At 47.6% G+C, this 13,081-nt stretch overlaps 1 protein-coding gene across 7 annotated transcripts in view; it reads left to right on the forward strand.

Annotated features, from left to right (window-relative positions):
* Window positions 1-13,081, forward strand: part of DMD (dystrophin) — a 6,826,337-nt gene that overhangs the window by 2,551,610 nt on the left and 4,261,646 nt on the right. For all 7 annotated transcript variants that reach the window (XM_078657819.1, XM_078657824.1, XM_078657821.1 and 4 more), the window contains exons 37-38: window positions 3,984-4,154; window positions 9,310-9,432. In XM_078657819.1, the coding sequence (XP_078513945.1) occupies window positions 3,984-4,154; window positions 9,310-9,432 (294 nt within the window). The remainder of the gene's footprint in view (window positions 1-3,983; window positions 4,155-9,309; window positions 9,433-13,081) is intronic.

Genomic DNA, 13,081 nt, shown 5'->3' on the forward strand with positions numbered 1-13,081 from the left:
AGAGCTCTCCAACCCCAACGCCGGAAACAACGACATCACCCCTTCGCAAGACCTCTGCAACTCCCTCGCCTCCTACTTCCACAACAAGATCGCGGACATACACCACAGCTTCAGCACTCAACCGACGCACGCCACGACCGAACCACTGCCCCCCACCACCACCCTCCGCGCCTGGACCCCGATCAGCACCGAAGACACCATCCGCACGATGAACTCCATCCACTCCGGATCTCCAACAGACCCCTGCCCTCACCACGTCTTCAACAAGGCCGACGCTGTCATCGCACCCCACCTGCGGGACATCATCAACACCTCCTTCGACATCGCCACCTTCCCGGAGAGCTGGAAGCACGCCGAACTCAGCGCTCTACTCAAGAAACCATCAGCAGACCCAACCGACCTCAAGAACTACGCCCCATCTCGCTGCTCCCGTTTCCGGCAAAAGTCATCGAGAAGACCGTCAACAAGCAACTGGCCGCCTTCCTCGAGACGAACGGCTCCCTCGACCTCTCGCAGTCTGGCTTCCGGGCCAACCACAGCACCGAGACCGCCCTGATCGCAGCTACCGATGACATCCGAGCCCTGCTTGACAACGGAGAAACAGCGGCCCTCATCCTCCTGGACCTCTCCGCGGCCTTCGACACTGTCTGCCACCGTACCCTAGTACAGCGCCTCAGCAACGTCGGAATCCAGGAGAAGGCACTGGAGTGGATCACCTCCTTCCTCGCCGGAAGGACACAGAGAGTCCGCCTCCCCCCGTTCAGATCGGAGGCCACCGAAGTCATCTGCGGCGTTCCTCAAGGCTCCTCGCTCAGCCCAACACTCTTCAACGTTTACATGAGCCCCCTCGCAGCCATCGCACGCCAGCACAACCTGAACATCATCTCCTATGCCGACGACACCCAGCTGATCCTCTCCCTCACTAACGACCCTGCCACCGCCAGAGCCAACCTGCACGAAGGGATGACAGACGTAGCCACATGGATGTCGAACAGCCGCCTGAAACTGAACTCGGACAAGACGGAAGTCCTCATCATGGGATCCTCACCCTCCACCTGGGACGACTCCTGGTGGCCCCCTGCCCTGGGCAGCGCACCCAAACCAACAGACCACGCACGCAACCTGGGCTTCATCCTGGACTCCTCCCTCTCCATGACCAGACAAGTCAACGCCGTCTCCTCGTTGTGCTTCAACATCCTGCGCATGCTACGTAAGATATTCCGATGGATCCCCACCGAGACCAGGAAGACGGTCACCCAGACCCTCGTCACCAGCCGTCTGGACTATGGCAACTCCCTCTACGCCGGAACCACCGCCAAACTCCAGAAGAGACTCCAGCGGATCCAGAACACCTCAGCACGACTCATCCTGGACATCCCCCGCCGCAGCCACATCTCCGGACACCTGAGAGACCTGCACTGGCTCCCGGTCAACAAGAGAATCACCTTCCGGCTCCTCACCCACGCACACAAAGCCCTACACAACCAAGGACCAGGATACCTCAACAGTCGCCTCAACTTCTACGCTCCCAAACGCCAGCTTCGATCGACCAGCCACGCCCTCGCCGCCGTCCCCTCATCCGAAGAGCCACCACAGGAGGAAGGTCCTTCTCCTACCTGGCCGCCAAGACTTGGAACTCCCTTCCTACCCACCTCCGCCTGACCCAGGACCACCTCGCCTTCAGGAAGCAGCTCAAGACCTGGCTGTTCGAGCAGTAGCGGACCCCCTCCCCCCAGGGCCTTGAGACCCTCCGGGTGAGTAGTGCGCTATATAAATGCATTGATTGATTGATTGACCCTGGCTGTTTTCCGATTGGAAGACTCCCCATTACTCACACAGAGGGTCATCGGGCAGGAAATTATAGTGCACTGCAGCCGAGCTCTGGCAGTTTACCCTCTGTCACTTGCTTCCCTGAGTGAGAGGTTCTCCTTTATTAATCACTATTTAAAAAACTTTGCAACCCTCACATTTCTTAAACATGTCCTCTTTCCTTCAGATACGGAATAGAAAAGAAAAATAATCTCCTTGCATAAAAGAGCTCCGGGGGAGCCCACGTGTATAACCAGATGTCCCCTCAGTGAATGAGAGCCATGTCTTTTTTTAGGCAAAACACTTAGGGGCCGATTATGATGGCGGACGGACCTCCGTCCGCCACCATAGAGTAGGAGGGACCGTCCGCAGGAGCAGCGGCGGTCCCTCCGTGCAAATTAGGATGTGCTCGCCACCCTGGCGGTCACATCCTGTATTGTTAACATTGCGGCAATGTTAAAAATTAAAGTTGTGCATTTGCATGCACAAAGCGGCAGGCACTGCGCAGTGCCTGTTGCTTTGTGCATGCAAATGCAGGGGGGTACCATAGGTACCCACTATGTGCACCCTCCACCCCTCCTTCACGCCTGGGGGCCCGCAACGGGCCCCCCAAACACAAATCTGTATGCCTTTGCACAGCGGAAATGCCGCCGTGTAAAGGCATGTTACTCCAGACATCCTAATATGGCTGGCGGTGTCTGATAGACACGGCCAGCCATGTAAGTGCTTTTCCGCCGCGGACGGGAGGCGACCGCGGCGGAAAAGCTGCGGACTGAAAAAAGATCCCCCAGCCATCCTAATCTGGCGGGGGGTCTTTTTCAGTCCACAGCGATTTTCCCTCATCCTCCGGGCCGACAGTGGCTACTGCCGGCCCGGAGGATGCGGAAAAACCGTCATCATAATCGGCCCCTTAGTTTGGGGCGACAATATTCTGATCTCCATTCGCTGAACATATTAGGGACCCCAGTGCATGACAATGTCCGTTCTAGATATAATTCAGTGATCAGTTAGCTAATTGGGAAGATCTACTCTGGCACAGAAGTGAAAAAATCCTGTCTCCCCTTTATAGTGTAACTTCGACATTGGTGGCCCTAATCACAAAGTAATTTTCACAGTAAAGGTAAGCTTAGGGTGGAAAAAACCTTTTTTAAGTATGCCAATAACTCATAAAGGTATTTCTGGCAGGCGTAAATGGATTTACTTCTATCAGTTTCTCCGCGACGAATGCATCAAAATCCACAGTAATAAATCCTACCCCAGGTATGGAAAGTGGGTGTTAAAAGGTGTGGTTTGCCTTGTAACGTAAATTTTTGGCCATTAATAATCTCCACTCTGTTCCCCATTCCACCAGGTATATGATTTGAAAGTTACTCTAGCCAAGGACTGAAGTAGCTCTTTTTCCAGGATTGGAAAGTGAACAGATCACCCCCGCGTTTGGTTGAGGTGTAGGCAGGGATGTCTCTTGGGTGGTACGACCAGTGCAGCCGCATCTGGCCCTGACCTGTTCGGGTGCCATGTTTAGAAAAACCTTTTGGATTTGAAAGTTCCTTGTGTGTTGGACAGTTTCCAGGCAGCAATAGAAATGCCATGATCCCTCGTGATTCAAATTCCTGCTAGAGAGAGATTGAGTTTTGTCAATTGGCAGTTCTGACACACCATAATGTAGCGTAGAGGGCGAATGCTCCTGCTGCAAAGAACCTGCACCATGTAGATCCTTGTGTGACTTGTTGTTCATGAGTTTCAATCCTAATAAAGCACTGTGTCCTATGAACTGTCGTCAAAGAGCTACATGCAAACTGCATGGTATACGTTAGAATGTTATGTTTTCCACAGTCCTTCATTATGTTAATGTTGCTATAAAGGGTTCGTTTGGGTAGAAATACATTCTCATTAGTAATGCCAACCACTTTAGTACGTCCTAAATGTTTTGTGCTTCTCCAGACCAAACACTCTTCAAATATACTGCCTACTGAAATGGATAACATGAGACTCATACACCTTATAATCCTCATTGTAGTGTTGTAACATTTCCTACATGCTGATTTATAGTCAAACTTGTTTTCATGTGAAAGAGAAATAAAAGAGTAGTTTGATTATTTCCATTTTGATTTGCTAAGCGCATATAAGTTAAAGAACATTAAACTGAAAATGATTTCCTTACTTTCGGACTGTAGTGCTTAAAAGCTGAACTGAATGATATGCGGCCAAAGGTGGACTCTGTCCGTGAACAAGCTGTAGAGTTGATGACGAATCGTGGACAGCACTGCGCGCAAGTAGTGGAACCCAAGTTGTCAGATGTCAATCGAAGATTTGTACTAATATCCCAAAGAATTAAGAGTTTAAGGGTAAGACAGCTGTGTTCCTTAATTGAAAACGTGTGTTTCTTGCAGAGAGATTCTCAGGACGAATGCTACATATAACTAGATTGACTTGTTGATAGGGCCTGAAATCTTTTTGAACTCTGAATATCGAATGGTGGAGGTCTCGCAATATCAATATTTAGGAATCCCAAGCCTGTGGCTGTTAATAAGTGCGATGTGAGGAGGGTTATCATTTGTGTCATCTGTTCCTCTATGTAGTGCCCAACGGGGACTGGTTTGGGGGATCTTAAATTGTACCTCTTCTTGAGCCTGTACAGTACATAAACCATAAGTACTGCAGAGGGGTAAATTAGAGATTGTTGGGGACTCTGCCCTATGAAAGGAGCCGATTCCTCATGAATCTCAACAAGATAAAGCCAGTATTTTATTCTTATCCTCTGGTTTGGGGATTTTAGAAGAGGAAAGTACAATTGAGGATGATGTCTTTGCTCAGCATGGGAGGGTTGCCGAAGGCCCCCGTCCCACAGTGGGCAAACCAGCTGACATCGTATGGATACGCAACACAGCATCTTCAGTGCCTGTACCAAGGTGTGTATCCTCAACATTACTCGTGCACAGATTCATCCTTTTGATCCGTTGCCGTGTGAGGGAGCCCCAACCGTGATCGACAGTGGGTCTGAGCAAGTGGCTGAGCCCCTACCGCCATCACGTAAATGGAAAAACAGAAGGGACTGCCCCAAACGGGGGCCATTTGCTGCTGGTCCAAGCAAATTATGTTTCTTTCATCAATCCTATTGAGGACAAAACTCAAGCTTAGTAAACACAAAGAGATGATGGACTGAGCGCTGAAACTTTTGAGACACTCACCCCCAGTCACAGATCCTTGCTCACTTTGCCACTGGATTCAAGCTAGCCTGGCTGATGAGGGGTGTTACCCCGAAACCGGTCCGAGGATGCTTGTTTCCGGTCCAGGGAAGACCTGGCTTGGCAGTTCGGGCTGGACTGTTCCCATAAGGCACAAGGCCAAGACTGATTTGCATATAACTGGGACTAAACTGGGATGTTGAAGTGAGTAAAAAACGATGATGGATTCAACTCAGGTTTGTGACTGGGGGTGAGTGTCTGAAAAGTTTCAGCGCTCCGTCCATTATCTCTTTGTGTTTGCTGTGTACGCCCTAAGTTGGCAGGGTATTCCCAGATGTGGGTCCCTTGCTCACTTTCTCACTGGATTCAGCTAACCTGGCTAATGAGGGGTTTTACCCTGAAACTGGTCCAACTATGCTTGTTTCCTTTCCAGGGAAGACCTGGCTTGGCAGTTCGGGCTGGACTGGTCCCATGTGGCACAGGGGTGAGACTGATTTGGATATAGCTGGGTCTGAACTGGGGTGGGGAAGTGAGTTAAAGAACGATGATGGATTCAACCCAGATCAGTGACTGGGGGTGAGTGTCTGAAAAGTATCAGCGCTCCGTCTATCATCTCTTTGTGTTTACAAAACTCAAGCTTGCAAGGATTCATTTTATACAAAGTTAGAACTATTAATCAATTTGCAACTTCACCCACTTGAGCTGCGTCGTGGGAATATTGAGCAAACTACTGCAGGAATCAAGGGCATTTTGCCCCTGTCAGCTATATCTACACCACTTGTTCCTGGCCCACCGGCAGGCATGCCGGTAATTGTGACGGATTGTACATCTGTGATTAACCCCCTGAGGGTGATGCACGTTTATTTAGTCAAGAGCCCCATGTGGATAGGAGAAACACACTCTACCAATAGGGTTAACCGATGAAGGCTGTCTGGTCTTCTCAGCCAGCTCGGGTCCTGTTATTCATGATTGTCAACTTAACATGAACTTTGGTCCTATTATTAACCTTCCTCCAGAGGCAACCCCCTTTGTCGTGATCCTTAGAAATGTGCCCCCTTTGACTGGGCACTCGTCAGAATTGTATGCCCAGTTAGATAAAAAAAAGTGTCCCATTGGATTGGCACACATCCGAACCTGGGCTCTGTCATTTATGATCACATTAACATGGTGAGAAGGATTAGCTTGCTGGATTGGGAAAAGGTGAAAAGACACTCAGTGGGGATTGTATTGTAATTACTTTCAACCACTCCAAGGTGGCGTAAAAGTACTTACTGCTTTAAGTCTCCTTAGAACAGGAACGTCATCCTCAATCCGGGTACTTCTTTAGTAGTTTTCTGTAGACCTGAAGCAGTCTGTCCCACATAATGGACCATGGTTGGGCCACAGAGTCATGGTCGCTTTGTCAAGCAACCCCTTCTCACCCCTGTGGCAATTACTGATAAAGTTGCCCCTTTTGAGTTAGTAACAGGAGTCCAACTGACTTAGACTATTGCACCACTTCTAACTCCACCCCTTTCTACTCCACTTAGCCCTCCTGTTCTCGTACATGCTGATTCAATCATTGGTATCTGCAACAACCTTAAGCTGGTGAGTGGGAACATAGCAGGACTAGCTTTCAAATTTAAGTACCTGAACTGGCTGTCTTTTATCAAGGGATTTCACCTGATTTATTTACAAGAGACCTGGGAGACTAAAACTCCTTTTTTTTCTGGAGGGCTATAACACATTCTTTGCCCCATCAATTCACTCAGCTTCTGGCAGGGAAAAGGGTGGATTGATGGTTTTTCTTTTTCTGGAGTTTGGTGGATGGGTCAAGGAAATTTACTCAGGGACACCTATCGTAAAAGCTTTAGGAATAACCCTCTCAGGTTCTTTTGTTATATATTTTTTGAACGTTTATAGCTGATGGGTTCATTTATCAAATGATGCCCCCCCATGAGTTTGAATGACATCATCTGAAACTGACTAGCCCAAACCAAAATGGCACGGTGATTGGTTAATTTGCCTGTACTGGGCTGTAGAATAGACGTGAGGGTCATGTGAGACAGTCTCTGGAGTATTCTGGATGCTATCTGCTTGCATTCACCTGTCTAGTGTCTTTGCATACTTTGAGTTTGAGGACGCTTCTGTCTCCCCAGGCACTCATTAGGTGGCTTACCCTTCTGGAATTTAAGTCAGACCTCGACAACACCGTCACCTCTCCGGGGCACCAGGAGTCCTTCTTGATGTCCACAGTGTTGATCCGGCACCACTCTGAGGTTCCAGGAGATTTCTGAGCTACTGTGGTGGTGTTGTCAGTGGGAGAGACCTATATTATCTGAATTACATATTTAAACAAACGCAATCAGCAGTTTTTATAATTGCGTCTGTCCTTTATACATTGCAGATTGAAGGGGCAAGTTGGTAGGGGTATAAGAGTTGACTTTCAATGAATGATATATAAATATAGGTGGCTGGGCTCCAGCACTGTTAGAATTTGGACATCTTCTCTGTGGCCAAGACACGCCCCTCACTTGATTTGCTACCCTTCAAGGCATGAAGGAATGCAACCTGTACCAGAACAGAAGACTTCTTTCATGAGGTGGGTATTAAAGATTTAAAAACTAAAGAAAGAGTATATGATCCCTCAGAGAGAACGGCACCATTATTGGCAGATTTTCTATTGAGTTTCTGGGTATTTGAGAGTAAATCAAATGCTTGTTTTCACATGATGATATTTGAATGGGGGTTAATCTGGAATCTGGGTGCAAGAGGTTGGTATCAGACTTATATAACATTCTTGCAAAAAGTGAGACAGATTAGATATCACTAGTCCAGTTGCGATAAGAGAGAGAGTTAGGCAGTGGTCTTACAGGCAAAGCATTGGGGCAATTCTATACCTAAGCACAAGTCACATCTCAAATACCCACAATTTAAGAAGCTTCAGTTAAATTAGTAAGCTATTGGTATTTTACACCTAAAAATCTAAATGAATAAGATGCCTAAAACAAGGGCAAATGTTAAAGACAATGTGAGAATAGCGGGGCACCATGATGAGACTGTCCAGGACTGCAGGCCTACGAGAAAGTCGTCCAAAATGCACTAGGCATGATGTGTTCCACACAGAGATACTCAGATGCCTGATGTGCAGAACATTGGGCTTACCTAACAGGCTCACGTTTCAACTATACTTAAAGCAGGGCAGACAGGTGTCATTGGCCCTGACAGTGTTTAAACAGACCATTGCATCCCTAAGGGGCAAGACTGTGACTACCATAATGCAAGATTGGCTGCACAGGTTATGAAACATACTGGGATGGACCACCTAGCACTCATGTTAACATGAGATGCTCCAAAGGTCAACATGTTGTAGGAGCAATTCCTGGGTTTCTCTCTTTGTAATAAAGGGAACCCACATCCCCTAGATACTATGCTGAGGATTGTCCCACTTCAGTGTATTCAATACCTATAAGGGCGGAAAATTGATAGTCCCTGAGGAAGTCATCAGCCACAAAGTAGGGGTTCGAAAATAATACAGTGTTACTTTAGGCAGATGATTTGACACTCTTTTCTTGTTGAATGGAAGGTGTAAGTTAAAGAGGGGGAAAACATGAGATTCTACTTTTTTCTTAAACTTACCTACAATGCAGCCAGCTTCAGGGTTGTAGACACTGGTGTATCCATCTGTAAAACTTCAAAAACAGATTTGATTCTTAAAAATGATAGGATTTGGTGGTGGGCAATCCTAAAGGAGAGGATGTCCACTTTAAAAAAAGCAGAAAGAAAATGGGAAAATATTGAGGTGTGTGTGAGTGCGCGCCCATGTGGTGTGCATGTGTCAAACTGCATGCCTGTGTGTGCGTTTCTGAACCAGACATATTGGCCATTGTTTAAATTACGAGGATACTAACGCTATAATAAAAGCTACACGCACATTCAATTCCAATTCCAATCGGAATAAACCACTGTATTCCATACTAAATGTCTTAGACCTATGGTAAGAATGTTAATGCATTTGATAAATAGATACAAATAAATCTCTGAATCATTTATTATAGAATGCTTGTGTGCATGACCATGGAAAACGACAGTGATCATCGTCTTTCTTCAGTGACTAAATATATAATGTTACTTTTTGCTGGTGTTGACAAATATTTTCCCAAACAGGTTCTATGGCATTTCCTGTACTTGTAGGGTATTCATATTTCAGCAGGCCTGATGGAAATTGCAATGCATGCCATTAGTTTAGCAACAGGGAGTCAGGCAAATTCTTTTGGTTTGTTTATATCCTTGCTAAATTAGTTTCTGCTCTAAATTCACATTTCTCTTTTTTTAGGTTGCAATTCCTTTGAAAGAACTGGAGCAGTTCAACTCTGATATGCAGAAATTGCTTGAACCACTGGAGGCTGAAATTCAGCAGGGGGTGAATCTGAAAGAGGAAGACTTCAATAAAGATATGGTAAACTGGCACAGAGTAAATTGAAAAGGGCATGCGTCACAAATAGGAACATGCACATAACAGAATGCCGCAGATTCTTTTTACAAACGTTAAAGAGATCAGGATTTGACTTCAAAATAAAGTTTTTGCAACAGCTTTGTACTAATAAAACGGTTTTATATTTGAAGCCCGGACCACTGTTATCCAGTATCCATCACATGCCAGCAAATGTGACAGTCTGGATTAGTCCATGTCACCAAAGCTGCACAAATAGACGGCACAATATATTATTATTTTAATTTTAAAGTATTTTTATTTTTTAATTACACTATCCATGTGCACTGCTCGAAAATAGAGAACCGGGGGGCGTGGCTTGCCGTGGCGAGCAATGCCCACTTAATCGAGCAGCTCCGTCGGGCCACCCCGGCTTGCCTCCTTTAACTCCAGACAAATATCCAAAACTGGGGCGTGAGTGCGGTCCTCATGACCCGCTAAGCTCCGAGGTGCAGAACCAGCCCTAAAGACCAACAACGGACCTGAAACGGAGGCAGGACAGTGAGAGGCCTGCTAACGATTGACATCCCCAGGCTCAAGTGTCAGAGCCGGGGAATAACGTGCAGCAAGCAGCGGGATGAACTGGCCGTAATCCCTGCCCGACCCAGCGATGGTGCGGGCTGCTAGCCGGCATTGCACAAGAAGTGAAGGGACAGAGAAGAACGGCGCCACAGAAAACCTGTAAGACACCGTGGGCTGATGCTTGGGACCCGTGAAATGATGGAAGTGCCGGAGGAACAGGAAGACCCGCAATCATGAGGGCCTGGCCACGCAAGAATGGTGGCAACTGGAGGGCGCGGCCGGAGCACATGATCTCAGGTAACACAACAGGGTAAGCGTAAGTACAGCAGCTACCTTGACAGTGTGGAGGTGAGAGGTGAGACGAGGCATCAGTGGCAGCCGCAAGTGAAAGCACTGCCATTTTGGAGAGGCCTACGCAGATTTATAAAGACCAGTTCGGTGTGACTTAACCACAGCAGAGAACAGTGTGAGTGTTTAGGGAAGACTTATAAAACATACAAACTATATGATGCAGCGACGCTCTGAGGATCCCCCTCAATAGTATCCTGTACTGGGATTTGGGCCTGGGGTCTTCCGTTCTGAAATCATCAGTGACATTGGGGAAAGGAGACACCCAATAAAAAGGCCCCAAAACAGACAATGTGGTGAAATACTGGGCGGTAGACCACCCAAATTGAAAGGCACCCACTTGCGCTATAACCTGGGACGAAGACCAAGGAGCCCATCAATAAACTGGACCCGCCTGTCGCGGTACCCCCCACGTGCAATCACAACTGCAAGTATGACAGCGGCAGAGGAGCTTGTACCCTCCCACCGGACGAAACTGGATAAATATGCTCTGCCCAAATACCAAATGTCCACTCCTGTAGAAATGGAAGCAATTGGGTCACATACAGCAATGTCCCAGACAGGGTCCCCAGAACCCACGCTGCAGGACGTAATGGTTGCTATCCGAGGGATATAAACTGATCTGGTAGGGAAATTCGATGCTGTTACCACGAAGGTATCACTGTTGAGAGTAGGCCTCCGCAATATGAAGGACCAAGTAACAGAGGTAGAAGGAACGACAGCAAAGCTGCTTACTGACACAAAGACCATAAAGAACCAAGTCAAAAAGTTGACATAGACGGCGAGGGAGCTGGAAGGCAAGCTGCAAGACCAAGAAGAGCGCTCCCGCGAAATAATATCCGCATAATCGGGGTGCCAGAAAGGGCGAAAGGACAGGCAGTGGACCTGTTTGTAGAGGACCTTATAACTAAATCACTACAGCCCAGAGGACTATCAAAATTTCACAGAGTTCTGGGTGTGCGACCAAGGGCAGGCACCCCACCACTGCCCATAATAGCGAAACTATTTAATTACTGAGATCAGGATGTGTTTCTCCATGCAGCTAGAAACACCCCATAATTGAAATATGAAAACATCCTAATCTCCTTTTAACCCAACTTCACGCAGTAAATGCAGCAAAAGTGACTAAACCATTTAGGAATAAAAAAGACCCTAAGGGCGCAGGATATTAAGTACTCTATGCTTTGCCCGGCAACCCTTAGAGTGATAGCAGAGGGCAAGATATGGAGATTCACAACCCCTGGAGAAGCACATGAGTAGTTGGACGGCTGGAGAACGGCCATAAAGTCAAAACATCTGCATAAGGGCACACTGGCAGCGGAGGCAGCAGTAAGGGACTCGGACGCAGGCCCGCTAAATAGACCCTGGCAGGAAAGAGAACACACTTCAGTGACGCAGGAATGACAACTTTTCGACAGATTCTACAGGCAATGGGGTTTTGAAACTGTCTGCAGAACAAAACTGACTAAAACAGAAGAGTCACAACAATCTAAGGGCCCACTGGGCAAAGATCTCATATACAGATAAGATTTATGTCATTCTATAGAAAGAAGAACTGTAAAATTATGATGTTGCATCTGCCTCAATACATGTTGACAGAGCACCTACATGATGTATGTTGGGCGGGGTCAGGGGGGGTCGAAGGACTCTCTAGTCCCAGGCTGACCCAAGTTGAGATTGTTATTATGGGGTGACAGGCTTTCTGCAAATTGGGGGTTGGGTGGTTCTTAACCCGCAGGGCAGCAAGGAGGGGGGGTGTTCACTGTTTTTATGTGGCCACCAGAAGGATGGCTCAGTTTTCATGTTTTACGAGTTGGTATCCTGGCAGGGAGCCGGAAAGGGACAAGACTCACCAAAGGGACACGAAGGGCGGTTCAGATCCGCTCCATGCACATGGCACCACGGGTATGCCGCGAGTAACCAAACATATACTCATGTCAGACAGAAAATAGGACATAGATAAGCTAGGGTTCCCCCCCAAGTAAACAGTACAATAAGGTCTTGACCTGGAATGTTAACGGCAGGGGGACCCCTACCCATTTGCGACTTTATTATCACCCTCTTGAAGAGGGCGGTAATTTGCGAACATTCATACATGGCTCTGCGGTCGCTATTGGGAAGGGTATGCCCCTACCTAATAGCAAGTCGCAATACACTATTTTGCGACACGCAAAATAGTGTAAGTACATAGCCCAGACAAAAATTGCATTTGCGCGTGCAATTTTAAGTCGTACATCTGGCCACAAAGCTGCTCCTGTGGGATGGAGGTCAGGCCCCAATTGCTCTACATAAGTGTTAGACCTGACATCATTGGCGTGAGTCTCCCTTCCATTTTTGACGGATTGCCTCCTCTGTTTTGACCTATTTTTGTTGGTTGTATGTTTTGGGCCCTGTGCCACTGTTAATCAGTGCCACAGTGCAAGTGCTCCCTACGTTAAATTGATATACCGATTGGATTCCATGATTGGCTTATTTGATATACTGTCAGCCCCTAGTACAGTGCACCATGTGTGCCCAGGGCTTGTAGAGCAAATGCTGCTGGTGGGCTTGCAGCACTGGTTGTGCCACCCACAGAAGCAGCTTGTAAAGTGTGCCTCAGGCCTGCCATTGCAAGGCCTGTGTGTAGTCTGTGACTACCATGTCGACTTGGCCAAGTGCACCCACTTGCCAGTCCCTAAACCTTCCATTTTCTTCCTATTAGACACCCCTATGGTAGGCCCAAGGGCAGGCTGAATTGTAAGTATAA

The sequence above is a fragment of the Lissotriton helveticus genome, chromosome 8, assembly GCF_964261635.1.
Source record: "Lissotriton helveticus chromosome 8, aLisHel1.1, whole genome shotgun sequence".
In the NCBI taxonomy this organism is placed as follows: Eukaryota; Metazoa; Chordata; class Amphibia; order Caudata; family Salamandridae; genus Lissotriton; species Lissotriton helveticus.